This window comes from Pseudorasbora parva, chromosome 17 (genome assembly GCF_024679245.1).
Source record: "Pseudorasbora parva isolate DD20220531a chromosome 17, ASM2467924v1, whole genome shotgun sequence".
In the NCBI taxonomy this organism is placed as follows: domain Eukaryota; kingdom Metazoa; phylum Chordata; class Actinopteri; order Cypriniformes; family Gobionidae; genus Pseudorasbora; species Pseudorasbora parva.
Genome location: NC_090188.1, coordinates 43,329,506 through 43,352,044, shown reverse-complemented (window position 1 = coordinate 43,352,044; position 22,539 = coordinate 43,329,506). Strand labels below are relative to the sequence as shown.

The following is a 22,539-nucleotide window of genomic DNA, read 5'->3' as shown; positions in this document are numbered from 1 at the left end:
TCATAAACTCCTGGTAATATGCATGATCATAAGACACTAGTTAATAACTGAACCTTAAAGTGTTATTTCTTCCCAAAACAAGACATTAATTTGTACTTGTCTAGTAAATGTTTCTTAATGTAAGAATATTTAGACTAGAAACAAGACAAAAATGAAAAGCATTTTCTGCAGTGTGCACACATTAAGTGTCAGGTTAGTAAAAATGTGCCTCGGGAGGCATGAACGAACTCCAACATCAATTATTTACTTTCCTAGTAACAAGGCTTTCCACAAGTTTTATTGCACTGACACAGATCTATTTGCAGTAAATTATACACCTACAAACAGTGGCAGGTACAACATGGCATTGACACCTACAAGACAACCACCCTCAGAGACGGATGCTCTTCAGACAGACGATATAATCATGTGTATGCTACAGCGGACTCGCTCAGACTGTCCAGGCACATCTCAGATCCAATATTCACTCTCAGGACACAGAACAAAGCTGATATTTACCATTTATATAACAATATAACTTAGCAGAGTCCGGTGGCGGACACCTCGCGCTCTCATTTCAGAAGTGATCGAAGTCTTCGGACACAACCGAAGAAGCGAAGCTCCCACTTCAGCTCATCTTTTCCTCAAATGAATGCTGATCGACTAAAGCTTCCTTGGGTCAATGTTGGCATGAGTTTGGGTAAACATTGAAAGGCAAATGCTCGACCTTTAGAAACAGAAGTCAACGCTTATTAGTGTAATACGTGTCTGATAAAACACAAAGACCCTCTCGTTTTCATCTCCACGTGATACTCGCGTCAAGTCGGAAAATAAATGCACTGCAAAAAACGCTTCTTATTTAGTATTTTGTTCTTGTTTCCAGTCCAAATGTCTAAATATTCTTAAATCAAGATGCATTTATTTAAATCAGAAATGAGTATTTTTCTCACCCCATTGGTAGATCATTTTGCCTGTTTTAAGCAAAAACTCACTTCATTTAGATCTTATTTTTAAAACAAGGAAAAATATATCTCATGTCATTTTACTTGTCTATTAAAAGCATCTTTAGATATTTAGACTAGAAACAAGACAAAATTACTGAGTAAGAAGAGCATTTTTGCAGTGTGATATAGCTTTAAAGAAGCAAAAAAACGAGTACACTGCAGAAAATGCTCTTCTTACTCAGTATTTTTGTCTTGTTTCTAGTCTAAATATCAAACAATTCTTACACTAAGAAACATTTACTAGACAAGTAAAAAAATAGTTTTTGTTTTGGAAAAAATAACTCAAAATGAAGAGTTTCGTCTTAAAATAAGATCAATAATCTGCCAATGGGGTGAGAAAAATAATCTTGTTTTCTGTTTAAATAAATCACAATTCCTTTTATAATTTTGAGTTTATATCTCTTTCTCAAGATCGCAAGTTTATAATTCAGGATTGTGAAAGAAAACATCATTACCTTACCTTTTTTAAAGTTTACATCTCATGTGACTTTCAAGACAAATTCAGAAATGTGAAAAACGTGGAATTACAGAAAAACTCAATTGCAAAATAAAACCGAAAACGCTTAGTAAAAAAAAGTCTGCATAAGTCAATCACTTTTTTTAATTGCGAGTTTATCTCTCACAATAGACTCTCTCACAATTGTGAGTTTATATTGATAAAATAATTGAGAGAGAAGTTTTCTTTCTTTTTTTGAGAAGATTATTTTTCTCACCCCATTGGCAGATTATTTATCTTATTTTTAGCAAAAACTCTCTTCATTTTGAGTTATTTTTCCCCAAAACAAGACAATTACTTTTGCTCGTCTAGTAAATACTTCTTGCTTTAAAGGGATAGTTCACACAAAAATGAAAATTGTAATCATTCAGCCGTTCCAAACCTGCATTAGTTTCTGTCTTCTGTTGAACACAGATGATATTTTAAGGTGTGTCAGTAATGGAGCTCCACTGACTTCCATTGTATTTTCCCCATATTATTGAAGTCAATGGAGCTGCATAAACTGTTTGATTACCCATATTCTTCAAAAGATCTTTTGTGTTTAGCAGAAGAAATAAATAAATGCACAACTTGATAGTGAGTAAATGACAGAATTTTTGTTTTTGGACAATCCCTTTAAGAATTTTTAGATGTTTGGACTAGAAACAAGACAAAAACACTAAGTAAGAAGAGCATTTTTGGCAGTGTACAGACGAAAGTGGCCCTATTTCTTGCTCCGCAGGCGTTTGGAGTGGCGCGGGAGGTCGGAGCACTTGCGGGGCCGTTTGAGACACAGGCCGCCCTCGCTCTGGGCAGAGCCTGGGATGGGGGCGGAGCCGGGGGCAGAGCCAGAGCTGGAGGATCCGCCCACCGCGCTGTCCATCAGTTCCCTGAGCTTGTGCTCCAGCTCGGCCAGCCGTGCGTTCTGCTCCCCGATCACCTGCGATTGCTCCAGCAGCTTCTGCTCCTGGTCCTGCAGCTGCTTCTGCTGCTCCAGCTGCTTCACCCGCACCTCCTGCATCTCCCGCCGCAGCGCCGCCATCGACGCCCCATTCACCTTCACCTGCTGCTGCACCTTTGTCATCTCGGAGCGCGACGGAGTGTTTTTGGCCAGCAGGGACATGGTGGTGAGAGAGGTAGAGGGACCGGCCACTGCGGGACAGAGACAGACCAGTTAAAACACTCACACTGGGAACTAGCGATGCATGATATATCAGACAGCATATCGCATCAGCCGATATAATATTATCGGCCGATATAATGATCATTTTAATGTTATCGGCCGATATAAAGATCATTTTAATGTTATCGGCCGATATAATGATCATTTTAATATTATCGGCCGATATATGATCATTTTAATGTTATCGGCCGATATAATGATCTTTTTAATATTATCGGCCGATATAATGATCATTTTAATATTATCAGCCGATATAATGATCTTTTTAATATTATCGGCCGATATATGATCATTTTAATGTTATCGGCCGATATAATGATCATTTTAATGTTATCGGCCGATATAATGATCATTTTAATGTTATCGGCCAATATAATGATCATTTTAATGTTATCGGCCGATATAATGGTCATTTTAATGTTATTGGCCGATATAATGACAATTTTAATGTTATCGGCCGATATATAGATCATTTTAATGTTATCAGCCGATATAATGATCTTTTTAATATTATCGGCCGATATAATGATCATTTTAATATTATCGGCCGATATATAGATCATTTTAATGTTATCAGCCGATATAATGATCATTTTAATGTTATCGGCCGATATATAGATCATTTTAATGTTATCAGCCGATATAATGATCTTTTTAATATTATCGGCCGATATATAGATCATTTTAATGTTATCAGCCGATATAATGATCATTTTAATGTTATCAGCCGATATAATGATCATTTTAATGTTATCGGCCGATATAATCATTTAAATGTTATCGGCCGATATATAGATCATTTTAATGTTATCGGCCGATATAATCATTTAAATGTTATCGGCCGATATATATATCATTTAATGTTAATCGGCCGATATATAGATCATTTTAATGTTATTGGCCGATATAAAGATCATTTTAATGTTATCGGCCGATATATAGATCATTTTAACGTTATCAGCCGATATATCGATCATTTCAACGTTATCGGCCGATATAATGATCATTTTAATGTTATCAGCCGATATATAGATCATTTTAACGTTATCGGCCGATATAATGATCATTTTAATGTTATCAGCCGATATAATGATCATTTTAACGTTATCAGCCGATATAATGATCATTTTAATGTTATCGGCCGATATATACATCATTTTAATGTTATCAGCTGATATAATGATCATTTTAACGTTATCGGCCAACATAATGATAATTTTAACGTTACCGGCCGATATAATGATCATTTTAATATTATCGGCCGATATAATGATCATTTTAATGTTATCAGCCGATATATAGATCATTTTAATGTTATCGGCCGATATAATGATCATTTTAATGTTATCAGACGATATATAGATCATTTTAATGTTATGGGCCGATATAATGATCTTTATAATATTATCGGCCGATATATAGATCATTTAATGTTAATCGGCCGATATAATGATCATTTTAATATTATCGGCCGATAAAATGATCATTTTAATATTATCGGCCGATATATGATCATTTTAATGTTATCGGCCGATATAATGATCATTTTAATGTTATCGGCCGATATAATGATCATTTTAACGTTACCGGCCGATATAATGATCTTTTTAATATTATCGGCCGATATAATGATCATTTTAATGTTACCGGCCGATATAATGATCTTTTTAATATTATCGGCCGATATAATTATCATTTTAACGTTACCGGCCGATATAATGATCATTTTAACGTTACCGGCCGATATAATGATCATTTTAACGTTACCGGCCGATATAATGATCTTTTTAATATTATCGGCCGATATAATGATCTTTTTAATATTATCGGCCGATATAATGATCTTTTTAATATTATCGGCCGATATAATGATCATTTTAACGTTACCGGCCGATATAATGATCATTTTAATGTTATCTGCCGATATAATGATCATTTTAATGTTATCAGCCGATATAATGATCATTTTAATGTTATCGGCCGATATAATGATCATTTTAATGTTATCGGCCGATATAATGATCATTTTAATGTTATCGGCCGATATAATGATCATTTTAATGTTATCGGCCGATATAATGATCATTTTAATGTTACCGGCCGATATAATGATCTTTTTAATATTATCGGCCGATATAATGATCTTTTTAATATTATCGGCCGATATAATGATCTTTTTAATATTATCGGCCGATAAAATGATCATTTTAATATTATCGGCCGATATAATGATCATTTTAACGTTACCGGCCGATATAATGATCATTTTAACGTTACCGGCCGATATAATGATCTTTTTAATATTATCGGCCGATATAATGATCTTTTTAATATTATCGGCCGATATAATGATCTTTTTAATATTATCGGCCGATATAATGATCATTTTAACGTTACCGGCCGATATAATGATCTTTTTAATATTATCGGCCGATATAGTGATCATTTTAATGTTATCAGCTGATATAATGATCATTTTAATGTTATCAGCCGATATAATGATCTTTTTAATGTTATCGGCCGATATAATGATCTTTTTAATGTTATCGGCCGATATATGATCATTTTAATGTTATCGGCCGATATAATGATCATTTTAATGTTATCGGCCGATATAATGATCATTTTAATGTTATCGGCCGATATAATGATCTTTTTAATGTTATCGGCCGATATATGATCATTTTAATGTTATCAGCCGATATATAGATCATTTTAATGTTATCGGCCGATATATGATCATTTTAATGTTATCAGCCGATATAATGATCATTTTAATGTTATCGGCCGATATAATGATCTTTTTAATATTATCGGCCGATATAATTATAATTTTAATGTTATCAGCCGATATATGATAGTTTTATTGTTATCAGCCGATATAATGATCATTTTAATGTTATCGGCCGATATAATGATTATTTTTATGTTATTGAACGATATAATGATAATTTTAATGTTATCAGCCGATATATGATAATTTTAATGTTATCAGCCGATATATGATAATTTTAATGTTATCAGCCGATATATGATAATTTTAATGTTATCAGCCGATATATATTAAATTGGATAAGCTCCTTAATGGTGGTAGATTTTTTTGTAAACCGTGTCACAGGTTTCGGGTTCTTATTGAGTATATATTCCCTAAACGACCAGATTCTGATGTTTACTTACATTTTCATCTAAATGTGGGCGGAGTCCTGATGTAATGTATAATAACTTAAGCGAAGAGCATATCGGGTCCATTATATTTAATGTGAGTATTTCCCTATGTTCTTAAATAAATACAAATAATGATCTCTAAATGACGTACCCGGAGCGGATCCTATCAGGCGTCCGGAGAGATCGGCACCAGGAAGCCTTTTCTTCAGGATGGGCACGATCTTCTCGTCGAAGTACTCCATGGCCATGGAGGAAATGTCCCGCAGCTCCTGAAGCACCTCATGTGCTCGCTGCGGCGCACGCGTGGAGTTCACATACCGCAAAACACGATAAATCTCATCGATCACCTACAGGATTGGGGAGAGAAAACAAGACAAATCACACGGCCATTCATTCATCCAACTGATGCTAGGCTGCTTTCGGTGATAGCTTGTTTCTAATTCATGATTCATATATGAATTAGCACATTAACAGCATGTTTAACTCTTTCCCTGCCATTAACTCTAAAAAATGGAGTCCTTAATTCATCTTTTGAAAGCATGAAATGAATGAAAAGAAGGCTATATGTATTTATTTTATTTTACAGTTAAATTAATTATTTATGTAATCAGGGAGTTTTTTTTAAATGTATGTCAAAAGCACTTTGTTCGTACATGAACTGACTACCTCTTTGCACTTCAATAAAAAAAAAGATTATTATATTTGGCATATTTGTTTTTGCTATAGTTTTTAGGGGGTTATTTTTCCTGTAAAGATATATATTGTATAGAGATATAGCAAAATATATAGAGATGTATTTTTTGCTCCATATCGCCCAGCCCTAATGTTGAGGAATCCAGTTAGTAGTGGAGCTAGATGGTCCTAAAGTCTCCAAAGTTGGTCAGATGACTATTAATTAATAACAATGTGCCAATTTTTCTACAATGACTACCATTGGAGGGGAGTAATAAAGAAAGAGAGACCTTTTGTTTCACTACTAATGGTCTAAAACATGTCAACTGGGGTTCTGTTCATGCACTTACCAACTAATGCCATTTTCTTAAAAACACGGCAATTAAGATCATTTGTGGAAAATCAGGAAATCAGAGGTTTAAAATACCCACAAAAGAATCCACACCGGAGGAGTCCTGCAACCCTAATTACCTCATGAGACTCGCACTGGAGAACAGAAACCCACGAGCTGAAGCATGCGGTGTGGATGGCATCACCAGAGCGGACTGGACTTTGCTGCATTAAACTAGCTCTTCTGCTTATCTCACAGCACGAATGCCAAGAGTGCTCACATTTGCATATGCATGACACCTGAAAAATCAAGATCTGCGCTTGACTAACACGGAAGCATTCGCTCCAAACGGATTTTTCTGATAAGTGACTGCAAATCAAAAAGCTTTAGGTTAGTCGTGCTTGTTGTACACTGCAAAAATGCTCTTCTTATTTAGTGATTTTGTCTCGTTTCTAGTCTAAATATCTACAAATTTACTAGATAAGTAAAATGACATAAGATATTTTTCCTTTTTTTCTTAAATAAAATCAAACTGAAGTGAGTTTTGTATAAAACAGGCAAAATGATCTGCCAATGGGGTGAGAAAAGTAATCTTGTTTCCGTCCCAATCAGAAATAAGATTATTTTTCTCGCCCCATTGGCAGATCATTTTGCCTGTTTTAAGCAAAAACTCTCTTCAGTTTCCCCAGAAAACAAAGAAAAATATGTCATTTTACATCATATCTAGTAAATGCGTCTTGATTTAAGAATATTTAGATATTTGGACTGGAAACAAGACAATTCCTTAATATGAAGAGCATTTTTTGCAGAGTAGGGATTCCCCCAAACATTAAGATCCCAACAAAAATGGTTTCTTCTTAAATCTCCTAAACCTGATCGCAAATCTCATCACTGTCTCTCCGTCTCATAAATGACCAACACCTGTGATTTGCATTCGCTGCTTCAGGCATTGATGCCATGCGTGCTTTGTAGACGTTTGCATAATCCCTTTCTGATCTTTTTGCATTTCCTCAAGTAAGCTTTCTCAGCTACGGCACACCCTGCGAGATTACCACAATTACTGCCTTCTTTATGGCCTCAATCACTGTCAGGTGACTAAAGATGGTACAGCTGCACACCTGCTGACTGTCTTAAATGAGCCACTGTCGTGTGAATGAACCCTTTAAGGGTGTCCTCAACACACACACACACACGGCTGTCCGGCCGATGTCACCTGAGGACCGGTTTGTCACAAGCATTTTTAGACAGAAAGAGACTCCAGTCAGAAAGCTTTGTGTTTTACACATCACTGGAGGTTTGCATTTGTTGACTGTGTGTAATGTTAACTCTTTCCCTGCCAATGTTTAATAATAACAAAAACTCATATCAGTGATCATAACACAACTTTCATAACCCCTCCGAATATTTAGTTGAGTGACTTTAAATCAAAAAGCACAGCAATAATCATAAGGGTGTATACACCGATCAGGCATAACATTATGTCCTAATATTGTGTTGGTCCCCTTGACCCGTCAATGCATGGACTCCTCTTGACCCCTGAAGGTGTGCTGTGGTATCTGGCACCAAGATGTTATCAGCATATCCTTTAAGTCCTGTAAGTTGCGAGGTGGCGCCTCCATGAATCGGACTTGTTTGTTCATCTGATCCCACAGATGCTCGATTGGATTGAGATCTGGGGAATCTGGAGGCCGAGTCGACGCCTCAAACTGGTTGTTGTGCTCCTCAAACCATTCCTGAAGCATTTGTGCTTTGTGTCAGGAGCATTATCCTGCTGGAAGAGCCACAGCCACCAGAATACCGTTTCCATCAAAGGCTGAACATGGTCTCAGCAATGCTTAGGTAGGTGGAGCGTGTCAAAGTAACATCCACATGGATGGAGGACCCAAGGTTTCCCAGCAGAACATTGGCCAAAGCATCACACTGCCTCCGCCGGCTCGCCTTCTTCCCATAGTGCATCCTGGGGCCATGTGTTCCCCAGGTAAGCCACACACACACACCCGGCCATCCACGTGATGTAGAAGAACACGTGATTCCTCAGACCAGGCCACCTTCTTCCATTGCTCCGTGGTCCAGTTCTGATGCTCACGTGCCACTGTTGGTGCTTTCGGCGGGGTCAGGGGTCAGAGGTCACCCTGACTGGTCCATACGCCTCAAACTGAGCTGCTCTGTGTATTCTGACAGCTTTCTATCAGAACCAGCATTAACTTCTGGAGCAGTTTGAGCTCCAGTAGCTCGTCTGTTTGATTGGACCCCACGGGCCAGCCTTCGCTCCCCACGGTCATCAATGAGCCTTGGCCGCCCATGACCCTGTGGCCGGTTCTCCACTGGTCCTTCCTTGGAGCACTTTTGATAGATACTGACCACTGCAGACCGGGAACAGCCCACAAGAGCTGCAGTTCTGGAGATGCTCTGACCCAGTCGTCTAGCCGTCACAATCTGGCCAAACTCGCTCAAATCCTTACGCTTGCCCATTTCTCCTGCTTCACACACATCAACTCTGAGGAGGAAATGTTCACTTGCTGCCTAATATATCCCACCCACGTTATGCCTTATCTGTGTGTGTGTGTATGTTTATATATATATATACACAAACAAACAAACAATTTGGGTAAATTACATTTTTAAAAAAATCATATTTTAACCAAAAAGCTGAGAAAAATCATGTTTGTGTGAGAAATCTTCATGAAAAAGTCCTCATTGTACAGCATCATTACTGGGGTTTATGTTATTTAAAGTACATTATGATAAATTGTTTGCTTGTTACATACATGCGCAACTTTCAGACAAATTCAATTATAAATGTTAGCTAGATTGTGTTCATTACCTGTCTGATGACGTATGATTGTCCTGAAATATAATAAAATAATGGTTTCCATTTTTAAAAGCACACATTGTGTTGTTATCGGTCGTTGTGTGTGGTGAGTTAGCTCATGATTTAGGTTGTGTGCTTCAGAACTTGCGTTTAGGGAGCATCGGTGCCCCCTGGGTTTTGCGGTGCATTGTGGGACTTATTTTAGGGAGCGAATGTTTCAGTGCACTGGAAGGAGACAGGCCTTAAAATGGCCGACTCCTGAACTAGGGAGGGGATTGAGACGCACTCATGATCTGTTCTGATCTGGAGAACTCTTTCAGATGCGTAACAGCGCCCCCTACTGTATCTACAAAGCATTGCAAAGTCTGGACAACTCAATTACATTTATATTTTTTAAATCTGAAGATGAAAGCATTCATGAAAAAAGGGGCGATGATGCTTAAATAAACACTCCTGGGAATTAGTGTCGTCACGATACCAAAGTTATGACTTCAATACCAGACTAAAATACCTCGATACCGATACGGTCAAAAAACCCCAGTAAAAGGAATTGAATAATATGACAACAGAACTTATTCATTGTTTTATTTTATTACTAAAACTTCACTTGTCCAGCAGTTCCTGGCCTGGTTTTTGGCCATTCCCTCCTCTTATTAACACTGAAATTATGATCCAAGTTATTAAACTAAATAAATAAAATTAATTAATTAGGTCTAAATGAAATTAATTCTATAAACTATAATACTGATCTGCCAACATTGTCTCTCTATGATAAATTAAAATAAGCTGATAACATCACTGTTTTCTCCAGAACGACTGTACAGCCAAATCTAATTCTGCTGCAGTATTGTCCTGTTTAACACTGAAGCTGCTCTGACACAATCGGCGCTGGAGAAGAGCGATATAAATAAAGCTGATTGATTGATTATTGCTATAATAACGGCCAGTGCGAACTCATCTTACCATTCACTAACCTTTCACTTCTGAACAGGTTGGGATGACCAAAATCTTATTTCATGATGTGATAAATGTAATATTTTTTAAATGTAATTTTATAATTATAATATAGATTTTTAATTAGGGCTGTGTTGAAAAAAATCGATTCACCAATTTTGAACCGATTTTCATATTAATTTCTAAAGATCGATCTGTAACACAGAGGATCGATTTAATAATAGGCCTACATTTTCCCCGTGAATTTTAATTTGCCGCGTCATTGAACTCACACATGCGCGCGAGGCGGAAGGACATTAAAACAACGAACATGGCAGCTTTGAAAACTCCAGAACCGCCGCGGATACAAGAGAGAATACAAGAGTAGGTAACGAACTCAAGCCGAAGCTCTCGTCACTATACCGCCGCCGCCGTGCTGAAGAAGCGCCGCGGACAGACCGAGTTTTCCTCACAGAGAATACTAGAGTACGGTAGACGAGTGAACTCGGGCTGCTGGATATTAGGGTTGTGCATCATGACAAAATGTGCTTTCACCCGATCATATTCAGTATGAGGTAAAAATAAATCCCTTAACATCCCGCTCATGCCCATCGCCGTGATCATCTGTATCCAGCTGGTGGTTTACCGTGAGTTCTGAACACTGCACCATGTGCTTATTTAAATCTTTTCGTTTCTACACATATAAGGCTACATATTCCTCATGTCTGAGAGGCGAGCCTGCTGAGTTTCAGTTCGCTTCTGCGACCTCATAGTCTAGTCTACTTATTTGCTTCTTATGAATTAAATACATGCAATTGGCCGAAGAAACCTTTATTAAAATTAAGAGACAATTTGTACAAAACGAAAGAAAGGCTTTTTACAAAACAAAACTTGACATTAAACTAAATATAACCACCAAAATCATTTCTGACCCACTCGCATCTTATAGGCTATCATAATCAGATTAAATTAAAAAATAATATTAGGCTATAATATTTAAATATAAATTAAAAACATTGTGTAAAGGCTACAACAAGTATAGTAAGCTACAGATTTATGTCATGTCTGAGCTGGATTTAAACGAACATCATTTTACCGGCGGGTTCATGAGCGCGCCTGCGGATTATTGAGCTGATCACACCGGCTCCGCTCCGCTCCGCTCATTACAGGCTCATTCTCGACAGAACGCCCACGTATTCAAAAATGGTCGGGTTTAAATGTGGCTCGGGCTCATAATTACAGCTAATGTGTCGGGCAGGGCCGGTCTCTCGGGTGCACGGGCTTGGGTAGGGTCGGTCTTGATTTTTTTTAAACCGATCTAGACTCTAGTTCGAAAAAACGAAAAGAAACGAAAATATTCGTTTTTCGTCCCCCCCGGACGATATCATCATCCATCGCGATGTTTTACTGTACACATCGTCAGCTGCCGATTTAAGTGGCATCGCCCAACCCTAATGGATATGTGGAGAACGCGGCTTACGTCACAGTCGTTCTCGCTGCAGCGCGCGCTTACTGCCCAGGAAGATGTAATGACAGCAGCGCACGCCCTCTCCGCTGACTAGAGCACTCTGGAAGGGGGATTGTTCTTTACAACCATCAATACTCCATTCATTTGCAGTTGAATGTCTATAACATTTACATTTACATTTAATCATTTAGCAGACGCTTTTATCCAAAGCGACTTACAAAAAAGGGGAGAGTAATAGAAGCAACGAAACAGACAAGGCCAACAACCTGTAAGAGCTGTAAGAAATCTCAATTAATTAGCACAATACACAATTTTTTTTTTTTTTTTTTTTTTTTTTTTAAAAAGACAGACATCTACAACAAAAACTCACGTCCGCACAGTGCCGAACACTGGATTTTGATAGCTAAGATAGCTACAACCCATTAGGACTAAGGCTGTTGCCCCAGCTGTTGTCGTTAATGCAGATTCAGTGGCCCAATATAATAATGTGTTAATATGTTGCATAACTACAGTCCTGTGATATTCAGGAAACAGCTGGAAAAAATGCTTTCTTTAAAAACACTTATCTAAATCTCGAAGATCGGATCGAATAATGATAATCAAGATCTTGAGAATCGGAAACGAATCGATTCTTAAAATTTGAATCAAAACCCAGCCCTATTTTTAATTAATAAAAATCTTTGATTTAAGAAATAAGCAACAATATGACAAAAACAGTGCTTTATTTTTCGGCTACATCAGGTCTATTTAACAGTAGCAAGACAAGAAAGAAATTAAACAATCAAATATTAATCTGCTTACTTAGTCTTCACTCTATAATTTAACTATACACTGATTCTTAATAAATGTATTTTTAGTTATTTAGCCAAGCATGAGGTGGTTTGCTTAACATTATTCACGCAGAATATTAGGCCTGGCTTAAGATCTGCACGGCTCTTATTATTAATTACCTCAGCTGTACACGCTCACGAAAGACATACACTGCAAATGCTTTTCTTACTGTATTTTTGTCTTGTGTTTAGTCTAAATATCTAAAAAATTCTTACATTAAGAAACATTTAAACAAGTAAAAATGATGATGACTCAAAATAAGCTACACAATCTGCCAATGGGGTGAGAAAAATAATGTTTTCTGTTTAAATTAAGATTATATTTCTTACCTCATTGGCAGATTATTCATCTTATTTTAAGCAAAAACTCTTCATTTTAAGTAATTTTCCCCCCAAAACAAGACAATTACTTGTGCTCGTCTTGGAAATACTTCTTGTTTTAAGAATAAGATGTTTAGACAAAAATACTGATTAAAAAAATCATTTTTTGCAGTGGATCCGACTGTGTTTACCTCAATGCTCACAGACCGTGCATTTATACATATTTCTGACCATTCAAACCCAAACAATAATCCGCGAAAGAACTGAATCGCGATCGCATGCTGTCTGAAAGGCGTGTGTGTGTGTGTCTGTGTGTGTTTTAGGTCAAAGTCCGGTTCGAGCACATCCCGCTTTATTTTCTCTATATTTCTGTTACTTTCTTTGTCATTCGCTGCCGTATACATTTAACTCTTCTGCTTCAGTGTTTAGTGAGCGACGGAAGCAGAGCTCACACACACGCCCTGACACACACACACACACACACACACACACACACATCCTGACACACATCCACGCAAATTAAGAAATGCAGCTCATATTAGCGCTGTCCTCCTTAAAGTACCGGTACTAATAAAATACTACGACTGCGAATGCTAATGGTATGAAGCAGACGTAATGTAAACACACGTACCTTTCCAGGAATAAAGCAGCAGAGATTTGAATCCACATATTTCATGAAGGTCATGTTGAGCAGCGACAGACGCGTCTCCACCGCCGCCAGTATATCTGCGTGACGGGCCAGCGAGTGATTCCTGCGCTCAGACTCCCTCCTTAAACATTCAACAAACACACACTGACCATTAATAAACATCAACCGATACATGAAGAGACACCCAAATAAAGACACACCTTTGGATCTGAATATGAACCGACAACATACACCAATGCACTTAAAGGTTTAGCCACTTTAAAATCAACATTTCCTGATAATATCCTCTCCCCCATGTCATCCCAGATGTCCATGTCTGTCTTTCTTCAGTGGAAAAGAAATTAAGGTTTTTGATGAAAACATTCCAGGATTTTTCTCCATATAATGGACTTCAGTGGGCCTCAAACGGCTCAAGGGCCAAATCTCAGTTTCAGTGCAGCTTCTAAACGACACCAGACGATGAATAAGGGTCTTATCTAGCCAAACCATCGCTCATTTAGACACAGAATAAAAGAGTTTAAGTTTTATAAGCACAAATGCTGGCCTTGCTCTGTTCTGTGAGGCCTTCGTGACGTCACGTAATACGCAATTACGCTGAAAAGGTCACGCTGGACGAAGGCGGAAGTGCCGAGTCAGTTTTACAAGTGTTCGTAAAGACATCTGTGTGTGTATGGTGAGGGGACATATGAACGCACATCACAGAGCAAGGCCAGCATTTGTGCTTACTTAGTTTAAACTCTTTTATTTTGTGTTTAAATGAGGGATGGTTTGGCTAGATAAGACCCTTATTCATCGCCTGGTGTCGTTTAAAGCTGCACTGAAACTCTCATTTGGCCCTTGAGCCTAGGCCTGTCCCGATAGTTGATAAATCAATTAATCGCACGATTAAAAAAATGAGCTCGATCATTTTTCTGCCCGCGATAATTTCCATTTGGGTGCTTTTTTGTTTTCCTTGTCTCTCTTGTTGACTGCGCGCGCCTTGTCCGTTTGGGGAGGTGTTTATACTCGACGCGCAGACCGGCTGCGGCGTGAGGAGACGTCATGCTCGGCCAGCTGATTCGTCTGGAACTCGTGGCTCTTCGGTTGCGGAGCCACACGCAAAGTTACGAAATTTGGCGTGCACAACAAGCGGAATGGGGTCTCGCGCACTCCGCGTCGACGTCATTTTGGCCACTTAAAGCCACACTGAAGTTTGATAAACGCAAGTTAATTCTTCAGTTCAATCTTTGTGTGCTAAAAAGGCACAGGTTCCTGTAGAGATAGCAATACACGTTCTCCTTTTGCCAAATAAATGAAAAGCATCATCAATGTCTTCTCTCTCGCTGTATCAGAATATCCCTTTCCTCAGAGATGGTCAAGCTGTTTGTGCATGATTAGGCTATGATATAATTTTTTTTTTTTTAAATACCGTATCCTAAATTGTAGATAAGTAATATATCATATGCTGAAGTACATTTCAGGATTAAAAGAAAAGAAACAACAAGAACCGTATAGAACGGAAAACCGTGACCCGAGGCGAACCGTGGGTTTTGTGAACCGCCGCCCCTAATGCATTTTTAAACAGACAGAGAGTCCGTGCTTTTATTGTTTTTGGTTGTTTTGTTCATTTATTGTGGATATTTAAAATGTTTTCCATTTTCAGTGTTAAATAGTCTTTAGAAATGAAAGTTTATTGGTCTTTGAAAAGGTGTACCTGCATTTTTCAGGGTATCTGCAGGTTTTACCAAGTCAAATTTAAGACTTTTTAAGACCATTATGAATAAAATTTAAGACCTATATTGCACAATTAAAAAAAACATGCATAAGAAATGCAGAATCACTCAATTACTTAAACTTATATTATTTCATTTATTTAAATTGAACAAAGTATTAGTGAATGTATTATTCATAGCTCAATCCCACCAGGATTAGTATATATATATTTTTTTTTTCAACATTAACCATATTATTATGTTAGATGCACAATAATCACACATGGCAATAAAACTAACAAAATGCATGAATCTTGTTTGGTAGGCATATTACAAAACAAAAAAGGCTTGTTCAGTTGTGTGCTATCTATCTTTAATAACACGATCGCTTGGTGGGAAATATGACCAACATCTTAAAAGTAAACCACAGCAATAAGCAATTGCTTAATATAGGCCTAAGTAAAACGTAATTAAGTAATTACGTAACCGGTCAGTAATAAAATATATACTTATAAACAAATGACAATAGGAAAAATAAATACAACATAAAGATGCATATCTACAAAGAGGAGCACGCCACCGTTTTTAGAAATAGGGTTTATTCAACTTCTTTAGACATTTAGATATGTGGGCAAATGCATTTGTCTCAGTGCATGCATTGTTTTAGTTTGGCAGGGTCGCCGCTAGCTTAGCTTAAAACGCATTTCCCCACATATCTAAATGTAGCAAAGTAGAATAAGCCCTATTTCAAAAAACGGTGGAGTGTTCCTTTAAGTGTAACTTCTGTTTTCCCCGTTTGTGTTGTTGTTAAGCTATATTAGTTTGCTTTCACTTTGAGAACTTACTAATGCGCAGATCCAGTACTTACTGACACGTCCCAGACTTTTAAACTCAAATCAGGATATAGACATATGCATAATGTGTATGTTTGATCGTTCAAGAGTAACGTTAGGCTAATGAGCCTAGAAATAACACATTCAATACACTCGCGCGAGCGCTGACAGACAGCAAACACACGCAGCCTGACATCGGCTGCGGAGTTCGGAGTTTACATCACTGTTATTAACTCCGCAATCGGGTATATTATACTTTTATTTGTTCATTATGCCAGATGGTGAGAAAGATTCGCCTTCACGATCGCGCAACTGCAAGAACCGTCAGACTCAGCTGAAGAATAAAATCCGTTTTATGCGTCTGTGGGGTACGATCAGAAAGAGGCTCGTGCCAATAACACGAAAGCTGATTGGCTGCAATATAAGTGGCATGCTTGCCTAATTTGTAGTTGTAATAGAGCGAACAATAGTTGATCTAGTCAAAGAAAGAACTACAAACACCACGGAACAAACACACACCCGTGCGAGTGCTGCGGGAGGCGAGAGCACTTCAATGAGGTAGCGTTACATAGTAAAATTAAGACCTGTTTAACATTATTTAAGACCTACAACGCAATGCTTCCGCGAATTTAAGACTTTTTAAGGCCTTATATTTTGATTCTGAAATGTAATACTTTTTAAGACTTTTTAAGACTCCGCGGGGACCCTGTTTTTATGCCATTATTATTATTTTAGATGAGAATGGTCTCAGAACGACAATATTATCGTTTATCGCAGTAATTTCTTGGCCAATTTATCGTCCAGCAAAATGTGTTATCGTGACAGGCTTAGTTGAGCCGTTTGAGGCCCGATGAAGTCCATTATATGGAGAAAAATCCTGGAATGTTTTCATCAAAAACCTCATTTCTATTCCACTGAAGAAAGACAGACATGGAGATCTGGGATGAGATGGGGGAGAGGATATTATCAGCAAAGGTTTATTTAAAAAGTCAGCTAATCCTTTAAGACAAGCCTTTCTAAAACTGTGAAATGTAAATAAACGGTCCAGTTCAGTTTGATGGCGTACTCGTATAGTCTGTGTTCGTTCACTCGCCCTAATGTTGCTCCAAATCTGAATAGCTTTCTTTCTTCTGTGAAATATACTCTCGTTTCTTCCGCCCGTATTCGGTTACCAGCATTTTCTCAAATGATCTTCCTTTGTTCGGCAGAAGAAGCGAGTGAATGCAGACGAACTGGAGCTGGTTTTGGGTTTGCTCACCTGGGCAGCTGGGCTTTGACCTGTTTCTGGCACAGGCTGTGATAGCGCTCCACCTTCAGGAAGCCCTGGTTCAACATGCGCTGACAAATCACATCCATGCGCTTACACACCTGCAAGAAACACACACAGGACTTACAACCACGGACCACACACACTCAAAACTCTCCCGTAGGCTCTCAAAAGCCCGATTTGGACGCGATTAGTTTAACATGTGGGGGTAGAGATGCGCGATATACCGGTACTGGAAAAATATACCGGTATATATTTAATTTAAAACGGTACGATATCATGATTTTGCACATTACGGTATATGCTGCTTTTCCGAAATTCACCGCTAGATGGCAGCGCGCTACCCAAACTGAGCCGAAACAACCGGCTAATGTGACAACATAGACGAACAAAATGGATAAAGCATTCGAATCTCACTCAAGATGCCCAAAACTAATTAATAAAGAGAGGAGTAGAAGTGACATTTGTAATGACTTGGCTTATAAAACTGATGAAGAACCATCAGACCTAGCCAAGAAGCATCTGTCACTATCCTGACTTTAAGACTTCTTAAGAGATCGACAGGTCAGTGATCATTCAAACCATCTCATTTAGACATTTTTGTTTTTTTACACTGATCAACGCACACACACAGCCTAACATAAGATCGAATATCACAATCTCCAGCGTTCGTTTCAACCAATGACATTCAGATCTCATCATATTTGCACGCGTACTATTGCACTGTTTACATTCGCGTTAGACACCGCCGACTGTGTTTATGTGAATACTCACTAAAGACGGACATTTGTACATCATTCTGTGTATTTGACTGTTTAAGGAAACTTAATGTGTAATGTGCGAGCGTGACTAAGTGACAGGCGTGTGTGTGTGTGTGTGTGTGTGTGTGTGTGTGTGTGTCGTTGTTATAAGCTCATGTCTCCTGTAACTGTTATTACGAAATGCTATAAAATCTCTTGCGTGTTCAAATGATTTCTGTTCTCCATCCCGAGACGAGCGTGAAATGTTGAGTCGGATTATGCAGATTGCTTTAGTGTAGTGAGATGTCTTTTGAAACCAGAAGCAGTTTTCTAATTTTGAGAGATTTTTGCTGAAATTATTTCTCACAAGAAAGTTTTCAAATGACTGATTTGATGTGATAAGCTTTGCTGATTAATTTACTAATAAACATTTGTGGTAATTTCCCACTTTATAAACTCAAAACTTGCATAATTGTTCTCATTCGCGTGCAATATACCCGCGCTAATATCAGACCTTGTGGTGTCGATTTAATATCGGTACTTCGGTATTAGATTGTGGTACCCTACCGAAGCCAGAATTATGGTATCGAGCCATCCCTATGTTGGGGGTAAAGTAATTATTACCAGAGGTTCTCTGTGATTTTAGTCCCGTCCGAATCTGCCATCTCGGTTATCATCACGGACATTGTCAGTAAAGATTACAGAGACTTTTACCTTCTGTAAAAAGGTCCAGAAAAATGACCTCAGGTAATACTAATCCGTTCCAATACACCCGCTGTAAAAATATACGGTAAAATCCTTTTTTTTTTTAAATATAATTTCCTGTTTAAACGTTTAAAAAAGTGCATTTTGCGAGGTTGGAGGCGCTTGAAGCAGCATTGGGTTGCGTTGGAGGGACAACTCTGTGTCAAACCTCCAGTATTCTCCACATATCATTTAAAGCAAAAAGAAGATCGAAAGCACTTATTAGAGGCACAGCACTTCTTTTAGCTCTAGGAAAGTGTCTGTTACCAACACAATCCAACCAGAATCATTAGACTGGACCTAACATTTATAATATGAATATTATATATATATTAGGGATGGGACGAAATATCGTTTGACGAAATATCGCGATACAAAACGTGACGAAACGCATCGAGGTCGAAAAAAATGGATCGCAAAATAAAGTTAGATTGCACTGCTGCATGATTTGCGTAGTATATAAATAATTTAGTGTATTGTATATACGTGTGTGTGTGTGTGTGTGGGGCAGAAATAACAAAACGCAGCGCGCATTTTCTGTCTGATCTGAGTTTGATCTGAGCCCGTAGTTGGAAAAAGTGAGAGCAGTCAGACAAAGGATGTAGCAGCAAACATTAATAGAGAAAGAAAATGGTTGACATTAGCATTAATATTCTAAACCAAAAATGCAGTTATTGCCTACATAAGCTACCATATTTTCTGTTTAACTTTTATTAGACTCCAGAAAGAAAAGTGTGTTTTTTCACTGAGCACATTCTCTGCAGTCTGAGCGCGATGCACTGCAGCTCACTCTCGCTCATGTCTGAGGTAAATCATTAACACCATCACCTCTTACAGAACACGTGTTTTATTGAGCTAAATACATTACAATCGGCTAAAACTAATGCACAGGTTACTTTCCTGAACAAGCGCGCTCCCGAGACCGTGTTCTTCACACTGTCCACGTGAATCACGGCCCAGTTCGACGCGCACGCGCAAAATACCGGCAGTTCAATAGGGAATGCGGATCTCTTAAAGGGGCCGCACTATATTCCTACTCGTGTAATATGGACCTCCTCCAGGTATGGTGTGGTTCTGGTGCGCTCACTGGTACACTTTAACAATTTTTCATACGAACTTTGCCCTGTTCTGAATTAAACTGCCAGTGTAAAAACTCCCTTTATATTGTTAAAATGAGAGAAATCACTACTTACTCATTATTTTTAAGTTTAGGCTTAAGAGACATGAACAATTTCTTAGATAAACATATCTATGATCTTTGATATGTCTAGTCTTCATGCTGTATTGATTATTATTGAATAAGTATGATTTCACTAATAATAAATGTACATTTGCATAAAGCATGCATATTTGTCCATACCTATGTTGATTAGAGTATTAAAAACTTAATTTAAACTTAATTTAAGAGACATTTACAATTGCTAAAAAGGTGCGATTAAATTGGAATTAATCGCGAGTTACCTCATGACAATCATGCAGTTAATCGCGATTCAATATTTTAATCGATTGACAGCCCTACAGTGCCCTCCACAATTATTGGCACCCCTGTTTAAGATGAGGTCCCGGACTTCTAAAAATTCTCCTTTTTTTTAAAACAACATAGAACCAAATTGCAAAAAAAGAGAAAAATCCTACCTTTCATTTAAGTAAATTACTTAAGTGGTAAAAAAAAATATCACAGATTTGGAAAGAAAAAATAATAATTTGATATCGTATCGTGACGTATCGTATCGTAACCCTGGCATATCGAGGTGCATCGTATCGTGAGTTTAAGTGTATCGTCCCATCCCTAATATATATATATATATATATATACGCTCATTTTGTGTGTTTGCTCACGTGATAACAGAAGCAACATCATACACACATGACGACAAGGAGTTTACCGTGGTGTGTAAAGCGAGTTACTCCTCACACTTCTCTACCATAGGCTCTCAAAGTCTACATTCAAAGGCCCAGATCTGAATTTTAATCAGTGTCAAAGGTCCGGAACAATTAATTACTACAAAACATGTTCATTAAAAACATGCATAACAAATCAAAACCAGATTTTTGGCATTCAAAATGCAATAACAACAAGTGCAAAACTATTAATGTCAGCATTTCAAAATGTCCGTTTTGTTTCATAGTGGCGTTTGTAGGACGGCACGATCTGTTATCTAATTGCGATTATTCCGCTTAAATAAATCACATTTTATCATTTTTACAAATGAAAAGTGTGTATATACATATACAACAGATATATTGTACTTCATTACGGAGTAATGTTAATTAACTACATGTACTTGCTATAGTGAGGGATAGTTACTTGTAATTATGCATAATTTACATTATTTACTAAAGTAAGTACATGTTAACTGTCACCTTAAAATAAAGTGTTACCTTACAAAATATTTTGACTAGATGTGAATAAAAATACATCTAACAGTAGAGAAGGAAACTTAATGTAACGCGATATTCTCTAATCGTTTACATTGGTACAGCATATAGTACCCCAAATCTCAATTAATAAATATTCAGTACGTCATAAACATTATAATGAACGTTGGGACGCTGGTGCTTGGGAACGCAGTCATGTGAGGGAATTAAACAATCATTTGCATTAAAATATGAAAACATAGCTAGTCATGACTAAATATGAGTCAAAACTGCAGCTCATTAGGAGACTTTGACTCCAGACTTATTTTAAGAAAAGGAAAATAAAAAATAAATCTATATTAACCGTCCATAAAACAGGTAAATCCATTATAAAAGCCAGTCATACATCATATTTTCCAATAACAACGATTGTTGACTGTTGATGAGCTTGTTTTCACCACTGAATAAAAATTTAAAAAAGCAACAACTTTAATTTATCTTACAAATCTTACAAGTTTCAACGAAATAAACTGCATTTATATCAATCTCACAATTCCTCTTTTTTGGTTTGCTAATAAAGAGTATTTGAGACTTTTTATTTTAAAATTCTGCAGTTTCTTGCAATTGAAAAAGTTCCTCTCAAACAATTCAGACTTTGTTTATATTGTGAAAAATTGTAAAGTTAAATACTAATTTAAAAAAAGCTGTTTAAGTAGTCAGCTCATTATGTGAGACTTTGGACACTTGTATTTTTTTTAAATAAATTAATCCAAGAGAAAATGTTCGTCTTTGTCAATATAATTTACAATAATGATTGTTGACTTCAAGACTATCATATGGAAGATGTCCACCACTAAAATAATTCCGGTAATTGCGACTTTAATTTCACTCATAATTGGTTGTTCATATCCCAAGTTATAAACTGAGTTGTTTACATCTCACAATTCGGGGTAGTTCTTGTTTGTTTGTTTCTGGCCTCACACAATTCAGACTTTTTTGTATCTCGTAAATTATGAGTTTATATCTAGTTTATATTGTGAGTAGGAGACTTGTATTTGTTAAGAAGAGGAATATTTTTTAAAAA

The 22,539-nt window shown here is 37.3% G+C and overlaps 1 protein-coding gene across 1 annotated transcript in view; it reads right to left on the bottom strand.

Annotated features, from left to right (window-relative positions):
* Positions 1-255: 255 nt before the first annotated feature.
* The window catches only part of fbxo28 (F-box protein 28), a 23,550-nt gene continuing 1,266 nt past the window's right edge, over positions 256-22,539 (bottom strand). The window contains exons 2-5 of the mRNA XM_067420628.1: positions 17,605-17,714; positions 13,805-13,943; positions 5,958-6,153; positions 256-2,610 (exon numbers count right to left, since the gene is read on the bottom strand). Of these exons, the coding sequence (XP_067276729.1) occupies positions 2,183-2,610; positions 5,958-6,153; positions 13,805-13,943; positions 17,605-17,714 (873 nt within the window). The 3' untranslated portion in view covers positions 256-2,182. The remainder of the gene's footprint in view (positions 2,611-5,957; positions 6,154-13,804; positions 13,944-17,604; positions 17,715-22,539) is intronic.